Here is a 27,418-nt window from a genome sequence, read left to right as displayed (position 1 = left end):
TGATGAGTCTCGATTTCTGCTGCGACATTCGGATGGTAGGGTCAGAATTTGGCATCAACAACATGAAAGCATGGATCCATCCTGCCTTGTATCAACGGTTCAGGCTGGTGGTGGTGGTGTCATGGTGTGGGGAATATTTTCTTGGCACTCTTTGGGCCCCTTGGTACCAATTGAGCATCGTTGTAATGCCACAGCCTACCTGATTATTGTTGCTGACCATGTCCATCCCTTTATGACCACAATGTACCCAACATCTGATGGCTACTTTCAGCAGGATAATGCGCCATGTCATAAAGCTGGAATCATCTCAGACTGGTTTCTTGAACATGACAATGAGTTCACTGTACTCAAATGGCCTCCACAGTCACCAGATCTCAATCCAATAGAGCATCTTTGGGATGTGGTGGAACGGGAGATTCGCATCATGGATGTGCAGCCGACAAATGTGCGGCAACTGTGTGATGCCATCATGTCAATATGGACCAAAATCTCTGAGGAATGCTTCCAGCACCTTGTTGAATCTATGCCACGAAGAATTGAGGCAGTTCTGAAGGCAAAAGGGGGTCCAACCCGTTACTAGCATGGTGTACCTAATAAAGTGGCCGGTGAGTGTATGTGCACATACAGATGAAAATCGTAATGTATATACATATTCATACAGAGTCAGGCTACATTCAGATGGCTGTTGCCTGCCGTTCAATACCACGGTGGGCACATGGCGGCGCACTATTCTGTCGCAAGATAGGACATGTCCTATCTTTCTACGGGGTACGGAGCGGTATGGTGCCACGTGTGCTGCACCGTACCGCTCCCGTTGTGCGCCGTGCGCCCATTGCTGTCTATGGGGGACATATATTGGCCGTATATACATCCCCCATACGTTCGTGTGAATGTAGCCTCATACAGCAAGGAAATACAGGACTGGAGAAATCACACGTTCTTGTGAATGCAGCCTTAAACGCTATTCACAGCACTATGGTGACCTAATATCTTAATTAGCCTTCATGTAAAATATTTCTCCAAGCCTCCTTATTTATAATGATGTCAAAGAAAACTTAAGCCAGTGATGTATCCAGCAGTCTGCAATTTTATAGGGCCTTAGTAAGGGAGAGCAGATTTTTATTTGTTACCAAGAAAAGACAAATTGTATACTTTGTACTAACGTTTTATGTTGTGAAATAACGCGGAACAAAATAGAATGTGTTCCTAGCAAAACACTGTGCAGAGAAATGTTACGCATTGTGATAATACGGCCCAGCAAGAGATTTATGTCTTTTACCCATAAAAAGCAACTCTCCGTGACCTGCACCCACATCACTGTATTCCTGGACCTGGCGGTTTGCGCTTTGTTAGTTGTAACAGCATAAAATGCAAACTTTATCAGTAATCGCATTCATCGCATGTCTTTGGCTGCCTTTAATTTGTACCTACTATTACATCAGATGCAAGTGATGTGACCTAGATAGTAGTTTGTGGTTGAAAGCCAATATGATTCTGCGTCCAGAGTCTCAGTTACAAAACTTAAATGTTACCACTCGATGGAAGTTGCATAGAAGTGACCTGTATCATACACTAGAACTGCAAATGAATACAAATGTTCTAGCTTTAAAAAGGACCTGTCACCAGATTTTGATCACCCCAAGTAACGATGCCTGCTGATAAAGAGTTACAAGTCCTCACCATATCACCTAAAATTAGCTGCCAGTGAGGCACTGTACCTTCATTACAGACGTTTTTCTGATATGCAAATGAGCTTTTCTGACTCTTATCTCCTGGCTCTGACTCTTCTCTCTCTGGGTGGCAGTGAACCACATCCCATTATTGTGAGTGACAGCTCTGTGTCTCTAGAAATCCCTGCTTTGCCTCCTTGTACTTAGGGACCGTCTACTAATATTCAACTACAGACATATAAGGTTCTATGTAAAGATGGGAAATATTGTGTCAATCTTTTTACACGTTACATTGTGTTAGATTCATGACATGTGACCTGTGACATCATTGCAGGTCCTTTAGCCATCTAAGAATAGCAAACTGTACACCATGGACGTGATTACATTTTTGGGTATAGAATTTTTGTCACTAACTCCTTAGTCACTGGGCCTGAAAGGCCTTAACCTCTTGGCACCACCACACCATCATCGGGGGTCACCGTACGTTTCAATGGCAGCCCACAGCCAGTGCCTGTAAGATCCCAACTGTCCGTGACATCATCGGGGAGCAATAATCTGTCGCCATAACAGCCTTGGGTCTTCATAAGACCCAGGGTTGTATGTTCTCTGCCAATGTTTAAACTCCCCATATACTGCCATACTGTAGTAAGGCAGTGTGTGGTAGGATCAATCAGATAACACAGGGTTACAATCAAAATGTTCACATCAACCCTAGAGCCTAAATGTCTGAAAATCCACTTCTTCACCATTTTTCAACATATAAAAACTTTAAAAAAAATGTGATCAAAAGGCCATACAGTCCTTAAAATGGTAGTAATGAAGATGTCATCTCATCTCACAACAAATGTCATATTACTCTGTACACCAAAGTATGAAAAAGTTACTAGTGCCAGAAGATAGCAAAATGAAGATTTTATTTTTTGCACAGGTTTTAATTTTTGTATTAAATGTATGTATTAAAACCTATATAAATTCAGTAACCCTATGATCATACGGATCCAAAAAATAAAGTAGATAATGTGATTTGGGGCGCACAGTGAAAAACCAAGCTTACAAGAATAAGGCGCAAATGCATTTTTTTCACCAATTTCACTGCATTTGGAAATTTTTTTCCCACTTTCCAGTACACAGCATGGAATATTATATACTGTCACAATAAAGTGCAATTTATTATGCAGAAAAGAAACCCTACATAGCTTTTACATGGAAAAATGAAAAAGTTATATATTTTTGAATGTGAGGAAAAAGGGCCTCAGCAGGAAGGGGTTAAAGAGAAGATTCTCCCTTTCGGGATTGTGTCTCTGGTGAAACAGAACTGGAGATATCCACATTTAGGCCACATGCACACGAACGTGTGACCGCCAGGCCTTAGCTGAAAGGGCATGCGTCTGCCACCATGGAGCGGAAGAGAGGTAACACCCCCCCCCTTTCCATAGAGATACACAGCACATGGCGCTGTAACCCGGGGAAAGATAAGACATGTCCTATCATTTCCCCTTGTATGGAGCGGTACGGGGCTGTATGTACATGGGGCCTTAAAGTTGTAGTAAAAAATGTGATACCGTATATACACAAGTATAAACCAAGGATCCTAATTTTACCATAAATTACTGGGGAAACCTATTGACGCCAGCATAAGCCAAAGGTGGAAAATGCTTTGGTCACACCCAGTACATAGCGAGCCCACCAGTATTTAGCCAGCTTGCACATGCCCCCCTGAAGACAGCTTGCAAGCCCCCTGCCCCCCAGTATATAGCCAACCAGCGCCTGCCCCCAGTATATAGCCATCCCATACCTCCCGATATATATCGAGCCAGCCCATGTCCACAGTATATAGCCAGCACATGCACCCCAGTATATAGCCAGCCCATGCCCCTGCAGTAAATAGTCAGCAGCCCCTGCCCCCCAATATATAGCCAGCACCTGCCCGCAAGTATACAGCCAGCCCCTGCCCCCCAGTTTATAGCCAGCCATCCCATGCCCCCCAGTATGTTGCCAGCAACCCATGCCGCCTAGTATATAGCCAGCAGCCCATGTCCCCAGTATATTGCTAGCAGCCCCCTAGTATACAGCCAGCCCCCTGACCCCTAGTATACAGCCAGCCACCTGTGCCCAATATTTCCAAACTATAAAAAAAAAACTCTCAGCTTACCTTTCCGACACCCTCGGCAGGTCATCTTCTGTCTTCTAAAGCTCGGACACAGTGTTCGGGTCTATTGTTTCTAGATGCCACGGTTTAGCGGATATGACCATTGAAATGAGCCACCCTTTGCCACTGAACTTGGAAAATGTTAATTGGATTGACACTGTACATATTTACAACTTATTTTGGTAAAGGTTTATACAACGCGTACGCCTTTCTACGGCGGTGCGTCAGAAGAAGATTTCAGGACACCGGGTCTCGCTGGTGCCGGTGTCGGGCTGTGATATCACAGCCCAGACCCGGCACTAACACCCGGGATCGGAAACTCCGATCCCGGGTGTTTAACCCCTTGCAAGGGATCCGATCCCTCCTGCCGCTGCCCCGGGTTCCAACGAGTGACCCGGGGCTGTCGGCTCCTCTTCTTGCCGGGTCCTGCCTTCCTGGCAGGACCCGGCTGTATGTAACTGAGCATGCTCAGCATGCTCAGTTACTTACACTATACACTGCAATACAAGTGTATTGCAGTATAAAGGCTTGAATAAGTGATCGGATGATCGCTTATTCAAGCCAAGAAGTAGAAAATGTAAAAAAGTAAAAAAAAAAAAAAATTTAATCTTTTTATAATATAATTAAATAAATAAATAAAATAAAAGTCCCATAATCTCCCCAGTAACACATAAAATGCAAATAAAGTAAATAAAACACAAAAACACGTACATATTTGGTATCATCGCGTCCGTATTAATCTGTACAATAAATCTAAATCTATTGAACCCGCTCGGTGAACTACGTTAAAAAAAAACTCGAAAAACTTCCCATAATATACAATTTTTCATCAAACACCATCACAAAAAATGTTCTAAAAAGTGATCAAAAAAAGTTACGTTCCCTAATATGATACGACTGAAAAGAACAACTGTTTTCGCAAAAAATAAGCCCTCAACCAGATTTGACAACAGAAAAATACAGAAGTTATGGCCCTGAAAAGTTGTCAATAGTAAAAACAATGCGATTTTTTCCAATATTGGTTTTGCTCAGGAAAATTGAGCAAAAATAAGAAAAACTATATAAATGAGGTATCACCGCAATCGTAGTGAACCAGAGAATAAAGATAAAATATTATTTTTACATTACGGTGAGCGGGGGAAAAAAAATGCTAACAATCCAAAATAAAAATTGATGATTTTGTTTGTGTCCCCCTTGAAATAGTTAATAAAATCTCATGAATAAGCTTTAGACTCCCAAAATAAATTATTTATACATTGTATCTCATCCCATACAAAATAAGCCCTCATATGATCGCATTACCAAAAAAAATAAAAATTTATAGGTTGTACAATGTGACAATACAAATCTGCTGTGGACGGCGCCTCCATTCATTCTATGCTCGGCCATGCGCCCGTACAGAAGTTTACCACCACATATGTGGTATCAGTACACTCGGGAGGAATTGGGCATCAAGCGTTGCAGTGCGTTTCATCATTTAATTTATTCTGAAAATGTCAGTTTTGGCCTAAATGAATGTATTTTCCAAAAAAAATTCTATAGTTTCTAAATCGCAGGTCCATATTTTTTAGCCCATGTGAAACACTTAAAGGGTTAATGGACTTAATAGAAGTTGTTTTACATACGTTGAGGGGTGAAGTTTCTATAGTGGGGTAATTTATGGGGTTTTACTATTTTTTAGGCCTTACAAAGTCACCTGAAAGCTGAGTTGTCCCTCAAAATGTGAGTTTTGGCAATTTTCATGAAAATAAGAAAAATCGCACCTAAAGTTCTGCGCCTCATAACATCCTAGAAAAATGACCGGAAGCATAAAATATCATCCCAACATAAAGCAGATATTCTGTAAATGTTAATTATCAAACTTTTTGGGTAGTTTTACATCTTGTCTGGAAACCAGAACATTTCAAACTTAGAAAATGAAGAATTTTTACAAACTTTTGCCAAATTTTCACTTTTTTTCAGAACGAAACGCAAAACTTATCACTTAAATTTTATAACTAACATGAAGTACAATGTGTCACGAGAAAACATTCTCAAAATCACCCGGATATGTTAAAGCGTTCCGAAGTAATAAACAATTATCGTGAGACTTGTCAGATTTGAAAAATCGAGTCTGGTCATTGAGCTGAAAACTAGTGTCGGTGATAAGGGGTTAAACATTTTTTTATTTGTGTTATTAATAAAATTATTCTTCCAAGTTAAAGTCTCATGAAAACAAGACAAAGTAAAAATTATTATAATATACAAAGATGTTCCAAAGATATTGCAAAGCAGAGGAAAACTGCAAAAATTGACCTGGGCTTTCAGGCACCAATGTCGCTCGGTCATGAAGAGGTTAAAGGGCATTTCACATACTGTACACAAACACAGGGTTGGGAAACTTAATTTCTTTGAATTTTAAGTTAGAATCTGGTTCTATTGCAGAAAATGTGTCCAACCTATGTAAGATAAGAAAATATTCAAACATTATTCTAATCCCATTTTCCTTATCTCTGCCAGGCCAGCATATTTTCTGCAATGCTTTTCAGAGGCGCTCATATGCGGCAGGAGATATAGAGCGCTACATTTCTTTTACCATCTGAGGCTTTGCACTTGCTGACCTTCTCTGTATTCTGTCCTCCTTGCCCGTACAGTGATGTCTTCTTTATCAAAAGTGTTCAGACAACAAGGTCATGTAGTGAGGTTGTGCAGATGTTTAAATCCCCTACATGACATAAGCCCCGTGATCTCTTCCTTTTTTACAATTCCTTTTCTTTTTTTTATCTCTTTAGAGTTATGTAAACAAAAGTTATTAAAGAACACTGTTTGGCACCCCCAACAACTCCAACTCTTTCTGTATATTAATCCTTTACTGTCACTTTTTTAAAAAGACATTTGTCCACTTTTTTGTTAATGCCTTCTAACTTTTCATTTTTCCAACACACTATAGTTGTACAGGATCTTGTTTTTTTTCCTATTTTTTTGTATAATGCACTGTGCTACTTAAAGGGGTTATCCGGGTGTTAAAAATTACTTAGGGCCGGGCTGCTGCGCCGTGGCTCGTTTCATCCGTGCCCCTATTTATTTACAGGGGCACAGAAGCGGCGCACAGGGAGCTTCTGGTCCACGATGTGGCCGGCTCCTCCCAATCGTCCCTATCTCTCAGCGTTGTAAGCGCTGAGGGTGTCAGCTATATATTATAGCCAAAACCCTGCATCTAAAACCCACGATCGGAGATTCCTCCGATCGCGGGTGTTAACCCATTAACCGCCACTGTCACGCTTGACCGTAGCATGTAAGGGGCATCTTAGGTGAATCGGACGGATTGTAGGTCATGGCTCCAATGGCCGGCCCGGGTCTGCCAGTGCTCCAGGGCTCCTTGATCTTTTTCCCGGAGCCGGGTCCAAAAATGTTATGTGCGCCAAAATGGTACCAAAAATAAGCCCTAAAAATAAGCCTTTATATGTCCAAATTGCCAAAAAAATAAAGGTTGTATAGCCAATAAAAAGTGACAATGCATAATCTGCTCTGAATGGCGCACTTCCCTTCGATGCCCTGGCGTGTGCCCATACAGCAAGTTGCCACCACATATGGGGTATTGCTATACTCGGGAGAGATTGGGTAGCAAAAGTTAGTGGAGCGTTTTGGTATATTATCCATTGAGAATTTGTACATTTTATGAAAAACATTCATTTAGACAAGAAAAAATTTAGTTAAAATGAAAAATGAAAGCTGAAAAATGAAAAATGAAAGCTGAGCTGTAATTAGTTGCCATGGGCAACTAAGTACATTCTTAAACTTGGGCAGCTTGGTAAAACTCCCCCAATGTGTTGGAGCTTAAAGAGGACCTGTCACCCATAAATCGGGCACTAGGAGCTGCTTACTAAAGTAAGCAGCTCCTAGTGCTTAAACAAAGGCTGCAGTGTTAGAAGGATAGTGTTACTGGAAACCTCCTGTAACGCTATCTAACACTGCAGCAAAGCACAATGTAATCGTCGGAAGAGGTGCTGCCTCTTCCCCGGACCGCCCCGCTCGCTCCATAGCCCGGCGGTGACTTCATGCGGCAGTCACCACCCCTAAACCCGCCCCCTCATTAATACATCGGACCGCTTGGCGAGCGGTCTAGCTTTTACATTGTACTCCACCGCAGTGTTAGATAGCGTTACAGGAGGTTTAGGATTCACAACATTTTATGGGATTTCTAAATTAGGCAGAGTTATCTCGAAGATGGCCTCCACAGGATACTACAAGTCCCATAATCCTTCCGTTCTCAGTAATAGCTCCTCCCTCTCATGCTCTGCTCCCAGTGATGATGTAACAGACTGTCCTGCCCTGTTAACATAGTAATGATGTATAACTGCCATAACAGCACACTGCTCCACTGAAATGACGTCTCACCACAACACCGGCCATACTGGATGCACTGTTACCAACCGACTACAGCCAAACATAGTGATCACATGACCTGCCCAGGCAGGTGCAGGACATGTGATGTGGGCGTGTGATCAGCAGCCATCTTCATATTATCTTATAATCGAATGACCAATTTGAATATGGATTACCCCTTTGAGAATTTTAATACCTAGAACAACTAATCAGATACATGCAACAAAAAATCTAAACTTACCTTGGACATTGTAGTCGTCCTGATACATTAGATTCCCATTTTTATCAAGGACAAAACTTTGTCGGGGCAGACTTTCTTCAAAGAGTTTTCTCTGATTCAATATCAATTGTTTTACTACAATCAATGACATAAAAAAGAAAGAATGAATATATAAACTATAAGTATATAGCCAAAAATAGAGCATATCCACACCCTGTGGAGGTCAGCATATTAACATTATATGGGTTTTCAGAACTTCAACCTTAGAACAGTTTATCAATATCAAATCAATGGAGTACAGTGAAGTCTGAACAGCATTTATCAATATCATTTACAGTACATTTTGTGGAGGGTGTTGTATTGCCCTCCATAACCAGCACACAATGTAAGACTCTGGGGCTTATTTACTAAGGGTCCGCGGCCACACTTTCATCAAATTTTACGACGTTTTCGGGATTTTCGCCGCTGTGTCAGGTATTTAGCAGGGGATTATGTCGCACGCGATCGGATTGTGTTGCGGCTGCGCTGTCTTTCATGGGACAGAAATCGGGGTGGGGGGCAATCCGACTGATTTGGACTGAGCGCAGGATGTAACACTCAAATTGTGTCGCAAGATCATGCACCAGGAAAAGAAGGTGAACTCCGTCGGACCTGAGCGGGGAAGCGACACATGCAGGATATCGGGCGCACGATCTTAGTGAATCGCGGCAGAGTGAATTCCGGTCGGACAATGCACTTTCAGTGAACTCCTCTGGACAGGTGAGTAAATGTGCCCCTCTGTGCCCAGAAGGAGCGTGCCACAAAATTACACATTAAAGGGTGACATCAAAATCAGATTGACAGGAATCAGACAACTGATCATTGGCATAAGCGCAACATCACAAATCTCTGTCCACAGTCTAAAGATAAGGTACTGCTGAGGTACTGCAGCTCAGGTCCCATTGAAGTGAAGTACCCAGATTCCACCCAAAAATTGCAGGAAATAGATAAGGTGATCTCCGTCGTCAGCTTCCTCTGAAGAAGATGAGACCTACATAATACTTAGACTGGGCACTAAAAAAATAAGTGGCTACCATAAAAAATATTTATTGGTGGTCACTTAAGAGTTAAAGCGAACCTGTCATCTGGAAAGTGATTTTATCTGGTGCCATGTCCCAGTAGCCTCTTCTATGCTGATTTTAAAAATCATTTTAGTAATTAAAGTCTAATTTAAATTACCTAGCTCCCTGCCAGAAGCGTGTGGCGAGTCCCCAAGGAAGGGCAACTGCAGCCTGTGTCAGTTTCCTCTTCTCCACACTAATCCAACTCCCTTCCACTTCCTAATTCCTGTCATGAGAAGGCAGGGGAGGGGATGGTATGTAGATGGAAGTGGAGGAAGAATGCATGAAGACACACAGGCTGCAGCTGCCCCAGCCCCAGGACTCATCACATGCTGCTGGCAGGGAGCCAGATAATGTGAATTGAGTTTTAAGGCAGGGGTGCACATGGACTGGAGAGTATGTGGCCTGGAGAACCTCAGGTTGCAGCCCCCACAGGAACGGGACAAATGGTAGGCAAGCCGCCCCGGTGTTAAGCACTGTGCGTCTTTAGACACACATATCGCTGATCACTGGATGCAGGCAGCGATACTACCGCTGCCAGGATCCATTGTCCGACCCAGGCGCTGGGTCATAGAAAGGTGAGTATTCTTTTTTTTTTTTTTTTTGTGTGCACGTGTGGGAGCTACTATATACTGCTGGGGCATATGTGGGAGCTACTACATACTGTTGGGGGAACATGTGGGGACCACTATATATTGCTGGGGCACGTGTGGGGACCACTATATATTGCTGGGGCACGTGTGGGGACAACTATATACTGCTGGGGCACGTGTGGGGACAACTATATACTGCTGGGGCACGTGTGGGGACCACTATATACTGCTGGGGCACGTGTGGGAGCTACTTCATACTGTTGGGGGCACGTGTGAGGGCCACTATATACGACTGGGGCACATGTGAGGGCCACTATATACTGCTAGGGCACGTGTGGGGCAACTATATACTGCTGGAGAACGTGTAGGGGGACTCTATATATGGCTGGGGCACGTGTGAGGGGCACTATATACTGCTAGGGCACGTGTGGGGGCCACTATATACTACAGGGGCACATGTGGGGGCCACTATATTTGGCTGGGGCACGTGTGTAGGCTACTATATACTGCTGGGGCACGTGTGAGGGGCCACTATATATGGCTGGGCCACATGTGGGGGCTACTATATTCAGCTGGGGCATGTGGGAGAGCTACTATATACTAATGGGGCACATGTGGGGGCTACTATAGACTAATGGGGCACATGTGGGGGCTACTATATACTGCTGGGGCAGGTGTGGTATGATAATGCAATACATTTACCATAGCATTACCTTCAGGGTCATCCCCTTGTTTCACAGTTGACACTCTAAAAGCCTTTGGCCGATCAAATCTGGCTTTCGCTGACACTTTGTCTTTAGTGCTCCACATTTTCACACAGATCTGATGTTTCAAGGCTTTCAATAACACTTCTTTGGTGACACAGAGTTCAACACTGTGGCTCCATGTCAACCAGATTTTCTCATTTTCTTGCCAAGGTTTTAATAACTAAAAATCAAGAAATATAACCATTTCATTTTTTGGACATGTTTGTAGACTTCATATGGATTAGACGTATGTCTAATATAAAGTAATATAAACATCAAATGCTAAATCTAGCTTACATTTCTTTGCTCTAATAGTAAAGAAAATGCGCCAACCCTCTGCCGCTGAATAAACCACTGTATAAAGCAAATGTATAAAATCTATAGATGATTCTGCATCCCCACCTGTTGGTCAAGACGTGTACTGCAACTGATTAAGTTTTAAAGGGAAACAAGTTACTTCTCTAAACTTACATCTTTTAACTTCCAGGAGTAATTTCTTCACTGGGATATTCTTCTACCACCCAACTCTAACTGAATTGAACAAAAATGATATCCCAGTGTATTTGTATGTGTGGACATTCCAGTACAGTGAATAAATTGGCAATTTGCTATTATACTTACCAAATGGGAGAAGGTATCACTTTTTTAAATAATATATTATAGTCTATGATTATGAGGGCTACCTCTTGCCTCTAGTAAAAGTTTGTGGTAACACTGTAGAGCCAATTCATTGATATCTATGAGGAGTTTTCTAGGTATGCTCTGAGCAGCTAGGAGGTATACATAAGCATCTATTGTCAGTACAGAATGTAAAAATTAGGGTCATTTCATGGTAGTATATTAACAGAAAACTACTCCAAAATATAAGCTTTCCTATGTAAGGGCAATACATTCTGGGTCAGGTCCATTCTTCAGTGATCTGTCACCCATAGGCTTCCATAAATAGGTTTTAAATTAAAGGAGATATACCTCCAGATTTACTAGCGGTTGACTTTCCCTCTGAAATGCTCATTACTTTAGGGCAGTGATGGTGAACCTATTAGAGACCGAGTGCCCAAACTACAACAACAAACCATTTATTTATCACAAGGTGCCAACACTGCAATTTACAAAGTAGCTTATTGCTTCCTTTCTTGTCACAGCTTTTAATCGTATCAGCATCCTGAGTACACCAATATAGTAGAAAGAAGAAATTTTGAATATTATCATAGCTTCCCAGGAACAGGAAGAATTGCAAAGTCCAGAGCAGGAGTTCCAATGATGATCCAGCCCTGTCCATACCTTCTCACTCCTCCTGTAGTCCCAGGTAACTAAGGATATGTCTCTTTAAAATAGCACTGACCTTGGCAAGTCTGGAACTACCTCGGACTGCAGAAGACAGGCCCAAGTCCTGTCTAGTGAACTCAGTGCTGGGGTGACTGCCTGGGTGCCAACAAAAAGGGCTTCAAGTGCCATGTCTGGCACCTATGCCATAGGTTCGCCACCACTGTCTTCGGGGGTACTGGGCAAGTTTTGTTCTTATTCTTTTCAAGTTCTGTTTTTCAAAAAACTGACCTTATAAGAATATAACAGCCGGAGGTGCTCCGGCCTACGCCAGCCGAACGCTTTCTGGCTCCGGCTACTCATTAAAGGAAACCTACCATTTCAAATGGTAGGTTTAAGCTGTAAACACCGAGCACCAGCTCTGGGTGAGCTGGTGCCGGTGCTTAGTTTCGTTAGTGTTAAAACCGCGGTATCGCTGTTTTAACACTTTTTAAACTTTATAGCAGAAACTGCTTCGGCGCTGCGTGCGCACGCCTACATAGGAAATGCCGCAGGCGTTGCGCGCGCACGGTCGCGCGCAGCGCCGAAGCGGCTTCTGCTATAAAGTTTAAAAAGTGTTAAAACCGCAATACCGTGGTTTTAACACTAACGAAACTAAGCACCGGCACCAGCTCACCCTGAGCTGGTGCTCGGTGTTTACAGCTTAAACCTACCATTTGAAATGGTAGGTTTCCTTTAATTATTCACACCCTGCATAATCGAAATTATTTTCCTGTCCCGCCCTCTAGCGCTGCAGACACCCGGTGATTTCACCAGCATAAAATAAATCTCCCTCTATATGTTTATTATCTACAATAAGGTTGCCTTATGCTGAATCTAAATTCCTAAAACTGTAACTTATATACAGTGGTTTACACTATGAAGAATATACATGACATTTCCTGAAAGCTTGTATTTTATCCCTCACCCGAGTCTCTTGCTCCATGTAAAGCTTAGCCACGACCCCGAACATCACTACATCCACTTTAGTGGGTTCTGTGTCTTCAGGGAGAAGAAAATATTCAAAGTGGAAATATTTCTGGGCTTTGGGAGCCTCAATGACCTTCTTGTGGTGCTTACTGTTGCCCTTTGCTTTATGATCGGCATTGCAGACGAAGTCTTCTAAATAAATTATAGGACAGGGTAAGAAAAACACTGCATATTTAACTTTGTATACAACATGTTTAGAGCCTACACCAGGAGGTTCTATAGACATACACATAGGTTGCAACATATCAAAGCAATGTCTCTGTTCAACCTTTTTAATTATGATACTTTGAACTGTGTATGTACAGTATATAGTAGGAAACAAATGTTTTTGGTTCACATTGTAAGATACAAAAAAATATCTCACAGGAAACTTTTTTAAAAACTTTTATGCATGCCATAATGGTCAAAAGTAGACCTCCAATGTATCCCAATGAATTTGACCTTAAAGATACACTTGACGTGGGGAGGCAGGAGTGAGAAAAAAAAAATATTTGCTGCGCTTCTCGTGTCCACCCAGTACTTTCTGTTTTTCAGCAATGTACCCAGCCGGTAGCTGTGGGGGTCATGGGATGTGCTTTGGCCAATGAGTGGCTTCCTCAGACCAAGGGGGAAGAAAACGTCCCATGGTCTGAAGAGGTCAGTCATTTGCAGAAGCGGGTCAAAAACAGCTCCACGTCTGACCATATGCAGTAAACTCTATGCATATCTTTACAGCTGAGCTGCTATATATAAGGTCACTTGTGGAACTGTTTTGGAAGAAAGCAGCCCCTGAACTCCTTTACAGTGTAGGCATAACTCTCCATGAACAAAACATCACACTGCAGATTTTGGAAAAACTGTTTCTAAACACTTTTTAAACATATCCAAAACGCAAATGGGAGAGGGTTTGGCCAAAAACCTCCCACTTGCATTTTGGATGCATTTAACCCATTAACGCTCACGGACGGATATATCCGTCAGCGAGTTATAAAGGATGTATGAAGAGGGCTCACGGGCTGAGCCCTCTTCATACAGACATGTGGTTTGCTACATATTGCAGCAAACACTCATCACTAACACCTGTGGTCGGTGCTGGTACCAGTCGTGGGTGTTAACCCCTCCATTGCAAAGACGCGGGCGGCATTTAAAAGGTTTTGGCACATGGGCACAGCCATCTTGGTTAAGATCGCTGCTCCCCATGATGTAATCGCTGCACGGTTTTCGAAGATTCGTTACAATGAGCCAGGGGCTTCATTGTAAGGAATCCCATATATAAACGCCACATACTGCAATACAATAGTATTGCAGTATATGGTAGGACCGATAAGACTGGGTTTTAAGTACCCTAGAGGGTCTAAAAAATAGTTTAAAAAAAAGTAAACAAATAATAATAAAATATAAAAATTCAAATCACCCCCCTTTTCCTACAATTTAAAACTAAATAAACAGTAAAAAACCCCGAAAATAGCGCCAAAACGTCCGAAGTGTTTTTACCTTTCTTTTATGTTTTTAAATATTTTACATAACATAAAGATTTTTTTTTAAAAAGTCATCAAAAGGTCGCATGGTCCTCAAGATGGTAGCAATAAATCTTGCAAAAAAAGGACACCTCACACAGCTCCGTACACCGAAGTATGAAAAAGTTATTAGGGTCAGAAGATTTTTTTTGTACACATTGGGGCAGATTTACTTACCCGGTCCATTCGTGATCCAGCGGCGCGTTCTCTACGCTGGATTCGGGTCTGGCCGGGATTTATTAAGGCAGTTCCTCCGACGTCCACCAGGTGGCGCTGCTGCGCTGAAGTTCCCTGGAACGCACTGGAATACACCGAGCCGGGCTGAGTGAAGGTAAGTGCAATTTTCGCTACATATTTTTTTTTAAAATGTGGCGGTTTTTCCAAATCCGGTGGGTTTTCGTTCGGTCACGCCCCCCGATTTCCATTGCGTGCATGCCAGCGCCGATGCGCCACAATCCGATCGCGTGCACCAAAATCCAGGGGCAATTCAGGGGAAATCTTTGGGTAACACGTCGGGAAAACACGAATCGGGCCCTTAGTAAATGGCCCCCATTGTTTTCAATTGTGAAAATGTATTAAACACAATAAAACCTATATAAATTTGGTACCCCTGTGATCATACCGAACCAAAAAATATAGCATCATTTGGAGCGCACAGTGAAACTTGTAAAAACTGAGCCCACATGAAAGTGCTGCAAATGCGTTTTTTTAACCAATTTCACCGCATTTGGATTTTTTTTCCTGCATATAATAATATATGTCAATGAGAAGTAAAATTTGTTAAGCAGAAAACAAGCCCTCACACAGTTCTGTACACAAAAAAATAAAAACGTTATCGATTCTTGAAGGTGGGGAGTGTAAAATAAGGATGTGTCCTTAAAGGGTTAAAAATGCAACAAAAACGTCACATGGGAATCCATCCTCACACTCAATAGCTTGCACTAGAGATTCCCTTGAAAGGTCTGCCTCTCGCCCTATGCTTGCTTTGATACTGCTGGGGAAACTGAGACTATAGGAGCCATCAGTGACAGAAGGTCGAGCTGTCTGGGGGCGCAACCTTCTGTACACCTATAGAGTTGTGTATGTTGCAGCTTATCATCAGGAGTGTACATTAGAATAAAGTAGAATACAGGCGGTCCCCTGCTTAAGAACACCTGACTTACAGACGACCCCTAGTTACAAACGGACCTCTGGATGTTGGTAATTTACTGTACTTTAGCCTTAAGCTACAGTAAACAGTTATAACAGTTATCAGAGGTGTCTGCAATGAGGCTTTATTGGTAATCCTAGTTCCTATGAAAACCGAAAAGTTTTAAAATCCAATTGTCAGAGACCAAAAAGATTTTCGCTGGGGTTACAATGATAAAATATACAGTTCTGACTTACGTACAAATTCAACTTAAGAACAAACCTAAAGAACCTATCTTGTATGTAACCTGGGGACTGCCTGTATTCTAATTATACATTTGGAAGCTGAGAACAAGATATGAAAAGAGACTTAATGCCACTATTTTATCTCATAAAAACTGAGCCTCATTTACAAAAAAGTGAATTACCTTTTTTGGGTGGTGATGGGATGGCAAAACATATGGTGACTGTGCAGGTCACGGTGTGAGATTTATCTTGCAAACCTTTATTTGTTGACTGGCCGAGTCTTTCTTCAGCCTCTTGTTTTAAGCCCATGGTGGTGACTTGACCCTTGGCCTCACATGGACTTTCTTTCTCAGACCGCACTCTTCCAATCTCTGGGGAGGAGCAGTCAGTTCCATAATCTGACAAATCTTCCTTTTGTGATGAAAATGTTCTTTTCTGGGATCTGGACTCACAGTCAGTAGGGACACCGCTGTCATAGCCCTCAGACTCTACAGCAATCATCCTCTTCGCAACCTGATCTGAGAACCTGGCGCCTGCCGATAACAAGGCACAGGAGTCAGCCATAGGAGCCAGAAGATCTTCGGATGGATTTTCTGTAGAGAAAAAAAAAAAAAAGCCTTTTAGATTAAATAATTGAAATTAAAGAAGCAAAATGGAAACAATTTTGCCTCCGTGAGTATGTATGTATCCAGAGGTCCGTTTGTAACTAGGGGTCTTCTGTAAGTCAGGTGTTCTTAAGTAGGGGACCGCCTGTATATAGGATAAAATAACTATCTTGATGTCTATTGCTTCATAAAGACTAAATGTTAGACTTAATAAACACCTCCTATTTTTTTAGCAATAGCATCACTCTATATTAACTACTAAGGATACAGTAAGCTGGGGAAACAAGTTTTCTTTGTCGTCTCACCCTTAGCTTATCATAACCTAATAACTCTTGTAATTGGTATTTTTTTATTCCTGGACAACCCCTTCAACCTTTTTTTTTAAATATTTTTAATACACATTCAGACTTTATAGCAGAGAAACTGGGCTTTTTGAACAAAGCCACTTTCACTTTTGAAGGTGAAGATCCCACTTGTAATATAGGGCATGTCCACACAACATCCTCCAAATCATTTCAGTGGGGAAGGGATGGTGGCACTGAATTTCCCTAAAAGAAAATGAACTCAAGAAAAAGTAGCATCCATACCATTAGTCAGATTCCTTGAACAAATGTCTAGTCAAAAAGAACTCCCTGTAAAAGTACAATCATCAGAGTGACCACTAGAGGGAGTTTCGAGCACTCAGGTCAAAAATGTTTAAAGGGAACCTGTCATCAGGAGGCCTTTTTCTGTCTTCCCAATGTCCCAATAGAGAATAGTGTACTGCCAAAGTGTTTTTATAATAAAACTGTCATTTTCCAATAAAAAGAATTTATTATCTGTCTCATGTCCAATGGGAGTGGTCATTGAGGAGCGGTCTATATCAAATAAGAGGGATATAGGCAGGTTTTTTTTTAAAAATTGAAATAGACGCATGACGGAGTGGTTTCCCAAGGGCACTCCTCACTGGCTACTCCCATGGGACACTGCTCTGCAGAGAGAAAGGTAAACTTTCATCTTACTTTTCTTTTTATTGGAAAAAAAAAAACAGTTTTATTATAAAAACACTTTGGCAATGTGCGCACAACTCTATGGGGACAGAAAAAGTTTTCATGGTCTATGTCCATGAACAACGGCCCTGCCAGGACATTAAACTTATATGAATGATATAACTATTTTATGGACAGGAGTCTCTGGCTGATCTTTATGAAGCCGCCGGTTATTGATGGGACGACACCTGTAATATGCAGCAAAGACTTACCGGCTATGGAGAGGGCTCAGCCCGTGAGCCCTCCCCATGCACCCGCAGCCGACGAGCACCTTACTATTGTGGTGCGTGTCGTTAAGGGGTTAATAGATGTATATTGGTAAATTACCCAATATCCTGCCCCCCACACAAAAAAACATGAGGTGAAGCAGTCAACCACTTAAATCAATGCCCCCCAGTTTATGTGAAACAACATACCTGTCATTGTGTGGTCCAACACCACAAGGACGTGTATGTTCTAGTGTCTGGTAGCTGAAGCAGTTCAACCTGGGAAAAGCCCCTGGTGGCCAACGTAGTATTGAAAACCAGGAGACCACCACAATAAAGGGTACATTCACACAGAGTATGCCCACCGCGCAGGCATACCACCGCGTGCTGGTGAGGAAGAGGTAGTCCCTCCTCCCTCCATCGGAAGCAGCGAAGCACGGCCGAACACTAGGGAAAAGATAGAGCCGCCGGGCAGCCATTGCCATCTATGGGGACGTATATGTGGCCACATGTACTGTACGTCCCCGCAGACGGCCATGTGAATGAACCCAAAGGAATTAGAAGGGCTCTTTTTTTTCTATGCTGCTCTGACTGCCAGGATTTTTTTCCAGCAAGATTTTTTTTTTAGTAGGTATGACGGAAAACACCCCAGTTGACTGTATAGGAGGAAACGAAAAAGAATGATACGGTGCCCCTCTGCAGCACCCCATTCCCACAGTGCGGCCCTCCAGTCCGATTGACCAGCCTGTGGCCTCAGTAGAGACAGGGGGCTAGAGTGGACAGGTCACTATTGAAACCACACAGATTCCCCGCTCCTCCATCGGCCTCTACTTCCAGATTTTTCCTGTACATTGCGGGTGAACTCACACATTGGGGCATATTTACTAAGGGTGCGTGGACACACTTTCGTCGCATCTTCTAACGTTTTTGGGATTTGCGCCGCTGTGACAGGTATTTAATGGGGATTCTGTTGCATGCAATCGTTTTCTGTCACAGTTGCGCTGGCTTTCAAGCGACAGAGATCAGGGGGGCGGGCCAATGGACGATCCTGCATGCAAGATTATGGCTTATTTTTTACGTGTTGAGTTGTCCTTTTATATTTTATTACTTGTACAGGGAAGCTGGTGAAAAAATTCCAAATGTGGTAGAAAAATAAAAACACAATTGCGCCGCGCTTTGTTTTTACGTCTCTTCTTGTGAGGTGCAAACAACACTTCACCTTTATTCATTGGGTCGGTATGATCACAGAGATTCCAAATTAAAAAAATATGTTTTTTATTATGTTTTCATTCTAAAAAATAAAATTAAAAAGCTTCTGTCCAAAAAAACAAACTTTACCCCAAAAATAGCTAAGGCTTTGACACGAATGTACAGCCATAAACACGTGTAGCATACAGCCCCATTCATTCAATGGCCGTATTGTGCACATATTGTTTTCATAAAAAACATACAGAATGTCCTATTTTCTCATGTATTTTAGTTCTATATACCCCATAGAAGTCTATGGAATGTATAACATATGTATTGCATACAGTTGTATACTGCTGTATATATGTGTAGTTTCCAGGGATATCGGGGTTAAGCAAGCTGATAATATTACTGTATTTGCCAACCGAACGTATTTTATACAGATACGCGCATGTACGGATGAAAAATGTCACATATATATGGATTCATATAGGGATACACCCTTATGCCGTGGCTGTCTGTGTGTAATGGATTAGACTGGACCATTTACAGGGAGCTGCAGTTTCACACTATGTACGGCTATCTACTGGGGGTTGTACTTCTCACTCTATGTATGGCTATCTACTGGGGGTTGTACTTCTCACTCTATGTATGGCTATCTACTGGGGGTTGTACTTCTCACTCTATGTATGGCTATCTACTGGGGGTTGTACTTCTCACTCTATGTATGGCTATCTACTGGGGGTTGTACTTCTCACGCTATGTATGGCTATCTACTGGGGGTTGTACTTCTCACGCTATGTATGGCTATCTACTGGGGGTTGTACTTCTCACGCTATGTATGGCTATCTACTGGGGGTTGTACTTCTCACGCCATGTATGGCTATCTACTGGGGGTTGTACTTCTCACGCTATGTATGGCTGTCTACTGGGGGTTGTACTTCTCACGCCATGTATGGCTATCTACTGGGGGTTGTACTTCTCACGCTATGTATGGCTGTCTACTGGGGGTTGTACTTCTCACGCCATGTATGGCTGTCTACTGGGGGTTGTAATTCTCACGCTATGTACGGCTATCTACTGGGGGTTGTACTTCTCACGCCATGTATGGCTATCTACTGGGGGTTGTACTTCTCACGCTATGTATGGCTGTCTACTGGGGGTTGTACTTCTCACGCCATGTATGGCTGTCTACTGGGGGTTGTACTTCTCACGCTATGTATGGCTATCTACTGGGGGTTGTACTTCTCACGCCATGTATGGCTATCTACTGGGGGTTGTACTTCTCACGCTATGTATGGCTATCTACTGGGGGTTGTACTTCTCACGCTATGTATGGCTATCTACTGGGGGTTGTACTTCTCACGCCATGTATGGCTATCTACTGGGGGTTGTACTTCTCACGCTATGTATGGCTGTCTACTGGGGGTTGTACTTCTCACGCTATGTATGGCTATCTACTGGGGGTTGTACTTCTCACGCCATGTATGGCTATCTACTGGGGGTTGTACTTCTCACACCATGTATGGCTATCTACTGGGGGTTGTACTTCTCATGCTATGTATGGCTATCTACTGGGGGTTGTACTTCTCACGCTATGTATGGCTATCTACTGGGGGTTGTACTTCTCACGCTATGTATGGCTATCTACTGGGGGTTGTACTTCTCACGCTATGTATGGCTATCTACTGGGGGTTGTACTTCTCACGCTATGTATGGCTATCTACTGGGGGTTGTACTTCTCACGCTATGTATGGCTATCTACTGGGGGTTGTACTTCTCACGCTATGTATGGCTATCTACTGGGGGTTGTACTTCTCACGCTATGTATGGCCAACTACTGGGGGTTGTAGTCTCATGCTAGTTATGGCTATATACAGGGGGTTGTAGTCTCATGCCATGTATGGCTATATACTGGGGGTTGTAGTCTCACACTATGTATGGCTATATACTGGGGGTTGTAGTCTCACAATGTGTATGGATATATACTGGGGGTTGTAGTCCCACACTGTGTATGGATATATACTGGGGGTTGTAGCCTCACACTGTGTATGGCTATATACTGGGGGTTGTAGTCTCACACTACTGTATCAATTTATACTGGGGGTTGTAGTCTCACACTGTGTATGGATATATACTGGGGGTTGTAATCTCACGCTATCTATGGATTTATACTGTGGGTTGTAGTCTCATGCTATTTATGGCTATATACTGGGGGTAGTAGTCTCACAATGTGTATGGCTATATACTTGGGGTTGTAGTCTCACACCACTGTATCAATTTATACTGGGGGTTGTAGTCTCACTGTGTATGGATATATACTGGGGGTTGTAGTCTCACGCTATCTATGGATTTATAGTGAGGGCTGCAGTCTCACACTATGTATGGCTATATACTGGGGGTTGTAGTCTCACAATGTGTATGGCTATATACTGGGGGTTGTAGTCTCACAATGTGTATGGCTATATACTTGGGGTTGTAGTCTCACACTACTGTATCAATTTATACTGGGGGTTGTAGTCTCACTGTGTATGGATATATACTGGGGGTTGTAGTCTCACACTATGTATGGCTATATACTGGGGGTTGTAGTCTCACACTATGTATGGCTATATACTGGGGGTTGTAGTCTCACAATGTGTATGGCTATATACTTGGGGTTGTAGTCTCACACTACTGTATCAATTTATACTGGGGGTTGTAGTCTCACACTACTGTATCAATTTATACTGGGGGTTGTAGTCTCACTGTGTATGGCTATATACTGGGGGTTGTAGTCTCACTGTGTATGGCTATATACTTGGGGTTGTAGACCCACACTGTGTATGGCTATATACTGGGGGTTGTAGTCTCACACTGTGTATGGCTATATACTGGGGGTTGTAGTCTCACACTGTGTATGGCTATATACTGGGGGTTGTAGTCTCACACTGTGTATGGCTATATACTGGGGGTTGTAGTCCCACACTATGTATGGATATATACTGGGGGTTGTAGTCTCACACTGTCTATACTATTGGTTGCAGACCATATATTATATGTATGACGTTGTCTCACTATATCCCGTGTTGAAACCCACGCAGTCTCAGCTATAATGTGAATACTGTGTACATGTACATCACCTCCCGTCTCACCCCCGGCCCCGCGCTCTCCCATCTCTTACCTTTACTTTCCGCGAAACAAACTTTGGCAACTAGTACACAAGAAACACAATGTTCATCCGCGGTGAGAAGTAGTCCGCACTATTTGAATTTTTTGCACTTCACATACATAAAATACCCCAAATGTGATTTACCCTATAAGACAGTAATGATTCCCTTCATCAGGGTGCACGGGGACAGCTTAGAAAATATAAGCAGACTGCAAGAAATGTTACTCTGGCGGAGGGATACGGGGCGAAGCGTGTGTGCAGTTACTATAGAGACGGCTTGTCTGAGGGAAAGATTTGGAGAGCGCATTAATGGTGGCGCCAGTAACATTACTATCTCTGTATGAAGCACCTGTGCTGCTCCACTAGTTATATGTAGTAGCCTGAGAGTGTGGCAACATATAACCACATATCAGTAACGCCTGACAAGACATTACTGGCCACACTATATGCTCTTCTTTTTAGGCTGTGTTCACACAGACTGCGTTTTGAAACATTACAAGCATATTGGATGTGATTCACTGGAGAAATACTGAGAGTGATGCCACACAAGGCGTTTTGAACCCGTTTTTGGTCCGTTTTTCAGCAGTCCGTCAAAAAATGTGTGCGTTTTTTACCAGTTTTAATTAAGATAATTGGTAAATCCTTTCAAAAATAGATGCGTTTTTTAATGGACTGCTTAAAAACGGACCAAAAAACGGGTTCAAAACGCCATGTGTGGCCTCACCCTGAGGCGATGTTCATACCCTCTGCATGGATTGTATTTGAATAATAATATAATAATCTATATTTATATTCTGTGGCGCTGTACAAATCATAGGAGACATGTACAAATATAATATTACATTACAGAGTACAAACAGTAATATGGAACAATAGGAGTGAGGGCCCTGATCACAAGAGCTTACAGTCTATGAGGGGGTGACACAAGAGCAAACAGTCTATGAGGAGGAGGGGGTGACACAGGAGCTTACAGTCTATGAGGATGAGTGGGTGACACAAGAGCTTACAGTCTATGAGGATGAGGGGGGTGACACAAGAGCTTACAGTCTATGAGGATGAGGGGGTGACACAAGAGCTTACAGTCTATGAGGGGGGTGACACAAGAGCTTACAGTCTATGAGGATGAGGGGGTGACACTAGAGCTTACAGTCTATTAGGATAAGGGGGTGACACAAGAGCTTACAGTCTATGAGGGGGGTGACACAAGAGCTTACAGTCTATGAGGATGAGGGGGTGACACTAGAGCTTACAGTCTATGATGATGAGGGGTTTGACACAAGAGCTTACAGTCTATGAGGATGAGGGGGTGACACAAGAGCTTACAGTCTATGAGGAGGAGGGGTGACACAAGAGCTTACAGTCTATGAGGATGAGGGGGTGACACAAGCGCTTACAGTCTATGAGGAGGAGGGGTGACAGGAGCTTACAGTCTATGAGATTTTAAAATGCATGCAATTTGTAAGGGTGATGCCACACATGGCGTTTTGACCCCGTTTTTTAACAGACTGCTTAAAAACGGACCAAAAATGGGTTCGAAACGCTTGCAAACGCAATCGCAGACAAAGTCGCGCCCACCAGGGCGGGCCTCGGCCCGATCGCATCAGCGTTTCTATGGAATGTATATAAACGGCCGTACATACAGTCATATTTACGTGTAGCATATGGCCTCATTCATTACAATGGGCAATACGTCCATTTATTTTAATGGTTGTATTGTGCAAAACAAAAATAGAACATGTCCTATTTTCTCATGTATTTCCATTCCGTACGCGGGCACATGCCAGCGCCGCCCCTCTCTATAGAGAAACATGGCTCACGGCGCCACATTCCGGGGAAAGATAGATTATGTCCTATCTTTTCCCTGTCTAGGGAACGGTGCGGTGCCGCTCCGAGCGCCCATTGCCGGCCTTTGGGGGACATATATCTGACTTATATACATCGACTGTTTATACCTCCCCATCGGCCTCTAATGTATAGTAGGATAACCCTATAGCTAATACTTTTGTGGCCTCTAACTTTATAAATTTTAATTGCCCCAATATTCACATTTCCTAAAGAGGCTACCGGGGCGTGGAGTAGCCGGAGCTGAGGCTACATGGTGCGGCTACTCCACGCCCCAGCAGCCTCTTGCGTTCCACCTACCAATCCATCTTCAGCGTGCAGCTCCTTGTAGCTGCGTGCACTCGTCTGCGAAGCTGTGTATGCGCAGTAGCTCCGGCATCAGAGCCGAGACTGCTCAGCCGGTGGCCTGCGTTCTGCGCATGTGCAGAACCAAGCTTCACGGATGAGTGCACGCAGCTACCAGGAGCTGCGCGCTGAAGATGCCTTGGTAGGCGGAACGCAAGAGGGTACTGGGGCGTGGAGTAGCCATGCCGTGTAGCCTCAGCTCCGCCTACTCCATGCCCCAGTAGCCTCTTTAGGAAATTTGAATATTGGGGAAATTAAAATTTATAAAGTTATGGGCCACGAAAGTATTAGCACTAAGAAGGGCTATACTAATAAACACTAGAGGAACCTGTCACCTCCCTTAATAGGTAGAGCTGTGGTGGTAGGTTTCCTTTAAAGGGGTATTCCCATCTGGACATTCACATTTCATTAAATGCATTTGCCATATGTAAACATTTCTTCAAAATGTTCCATTGTGAAGATAATTTCTCATAAATGTAGCCATGTTGTCCCTTAGAAATGAGAGAGCTTCATCGGATACGACCACCTCACATTTTGGCAGCGGTGGCCAGACATGCAGTATTGAGTCCTGCCCGACCTCCTGGATTTAGCAATCATTACCACAGGACTGATGTGGGATATGCAGTAACTCCTAGGACATTTCATATACAAACACCCTTTGTGTCTTTGTGCAATCAGTCCAGCAGGGGTGGTCCTATCCAAGGACAGAGTCTTGTTTCTAAGGGACCATATGACTACATTAATGAGAAATTATCTTCACACAGGAAAAAATTTTTTAATAACCTCTTATTGAAGCAAGGTTATATGGCTGGTTAACGAATCTGAATGTGAATGCCCAGACGAGAATACCCCTTTAAGCCCGAATGGTCGGTGCTGACTCTGACTTACATAGAATTGTACACTCCCACAGCCAATCCCAAATATATGAGGAGGACAAAGTTTCATGATGTATCCGGAAGGGTGGGGTTTCGTCATACGTCGGCGCACAAAGCATGTCACCCTATATATACATGTATTTACTACACAGATTCTCAATTTACTACTAATTCTCAAGGAAATAGACCCCTCGGTTGTTCCAGTTATATACAAATGATACTATACATAATGTTTATCAGATTCAGTCTGCTTTCTGTCTGGGTTTAATTATGTATTTTTCTATAGATTACTTCTAAGTCATAATGTGGATGATTATCAATAGGAAGTTACAGCCCAAGCCGTGCCCCTATAATCCTCCATCCTACTCACCTCCAAGAAGTGATGAGAGGTCATATGCCCTGGAGAAAGGTCATGTCTGCTCTGTACTAGATGCCATAATGACCGCCTCAGCTCCTTATAGAAAACTCTTACCAGATGACAACATGTTGAGTAAATTTAGTTCTTATGTTGGATCATAGAACTGATTGTCGCTAAACTAGGTATAATGACATATAATTACAAGATGTTCTTTTTTTCCCCCAGAATAGTTCAGCACGGATAAAAGTTTGGACGGTATTTTCATCTGACTTGGTACATGATGTCATTGTAATAGGTTCTTCCACTCAGGAATGCGATGCTTGACTGGAGAGTCACGGTAACAAATGTCCCCATTAAGGGCATTTTCATTCCAAAACAATTCAATTAAGAAACGTGAGCACCTTCCGAGAAGTAAATCGCCCTGGATTCATTAAAACTAACCATTGATTCCATTATCCCTCATTATGGCAAATTCATCAAGCTTTTCATTGAATGGGATTGCACAGTTTCTTTCTTGAATGTAAGCTGAATAAATGTGAATATAATGTCTGTGTTTGTACACCATTGATTCCGAAAACATTACGGCTTCCATTATATTCTTTAAATTGTTGCAGAAAATGACTGCGCCTTATAAAGACATATCTAACTCTTCTTCTAACCACAATTGTGCATTGATTTTGACCTTCAGTCACTGACGGCACTGACTTACAATTAAAGGCAAATCAGAAGTGTTCTATAAAATCCCCTTGAGCATGTTTTATGCACGTACTTGCAAACAGTCTGTATGCAGCCTCTATCTGCTTCACTACTCTTTCCATCCCCAATTGTGTAACTAGAAATGGTTTTCCCCAAAGCAAACTTTTGGCTATGTTCACCCACCCCAACCCCTATCCCATTGCCGGTTGCTGTGGTATGCGAATATGGCAGCCACCGAGATGCACAGTTATCACTTCATTCATATTTATTTAGTTCCACAACCCACCCAATAGATTACCCACAAAGAATAATGCAAAATCACTTTACATGAAAGTAGAAAAAATTATGAGGTTATGAGTAAGACTTTTGGCCTTGAAACGCGTTAACCTGGCGGTCTCCTCATTTTGGTTGTGGCATTGTATATAATAAAAAGGATGTTTTTTGGCGAAGACTTACCGTGGATCTCCTTCATGCAGTGCTGGTCCTTACTTTATTTCACAAAGAATAATTCTCTTTTTGGTGGTCCCTACATAGTATAATATCCATTTATCTTTTGCCACCCTTTCATTAGTCAACCCTCAAACACATAATGCCCCCTCTCTCTTGCTGCTCCCACTTGAAATACCCTCCTTTCTGTAACCTCCCTCCTTTTAGCCTCTCCTCATGTAGCCCTACCACTTTATGCCTGCCTAGATGTAGCCCTCATCTTATGGTCGGCTAGATGACATCAACATGATAACATTATCTCGTCTGCCATCCTCTGCCTTGAGAATTGCTCAATGATGGAGACGGGAGCCTACAGCTTCCTTCACCACCATTACAGTCAGCGCAATCAGCATCTAGAGAACATAAACTGAGTTTGCAGCCACTGCGCGGACCAACCACAACACCTACTGTGCGGGCCTGGAAGCAATGGCTTCTAACACTATGAAGTCTATCATGTATGCTTTAAAAGGTTATATGGACAAGGGCTGTCATACAGATATTACACATTTGCAATAATAGTTACCATAACTGTGCCCCTTGTGTGGGATGTCATCTGTATGATATGTAACGAAAGAGAAAAATTACTCTGACCGGAGCTCCAACAGTCCTTTATAAATTCTTTATGAATCCAAC

General features: G+C 42.8%; 1 protein-coding gene across 1 annotated transcript in view; it reads right to left on the bottom strand.

Moving 5' to 3' along the window:
• The window catches only part of CFAP92 (cilia and flagella associated protein 92 (putative)), a 53,830-nt gene extending 31,642 nt beyond the window's left edge, over positions 1-22,188 (bottom strand). Inside the window, exons 1-5 of the mRNA XM_072127007.1 lie at positions 22,167-22,188; positions 16,188-16,598; positions 13,074-13,267; positions 10,811-11,024; positions 8,426-8,539 (exon numbers count right to left, since the gene is read on the bottom strand). Of these exons, the coding sequence (XP_071983108.1) occupies positions 8,426-8,539; positions 10,811-11,024; positions 13,074-13,267; positions 16,188-16,598; positions 22,167-22,188 (955 nt within the window). The remainder of the gene's footprint in view (positions 1-8,425; positions 8,540-10,810; positions 11,025-13,073; positions 13,268-16,187; positions 16,599-22,166) is intronic.
• Positions 22,189-27,418: the final 5,230 nt, after the last annotated feature.

The sequence above is a fragment of the Engystomops pustulosus genome, chromosome 10, assembly GCF_040894005.1.
Source record: "Engystomops pustulosus chromosome 10, aEngPut4.maternal, whole genome shotgun sequence".
Lineage (NCBI taxonomy): Eukaryota > Metazoa > Chordata > Amphibia > Anura > Leptodactylidae > Engystomops > Engystomops pustulosus.
The sequence above is the reverse complement of the archived record's forward strand: the minus strand, read 5'-3'. Positions and strand labels throughout refer to the sequence as shown.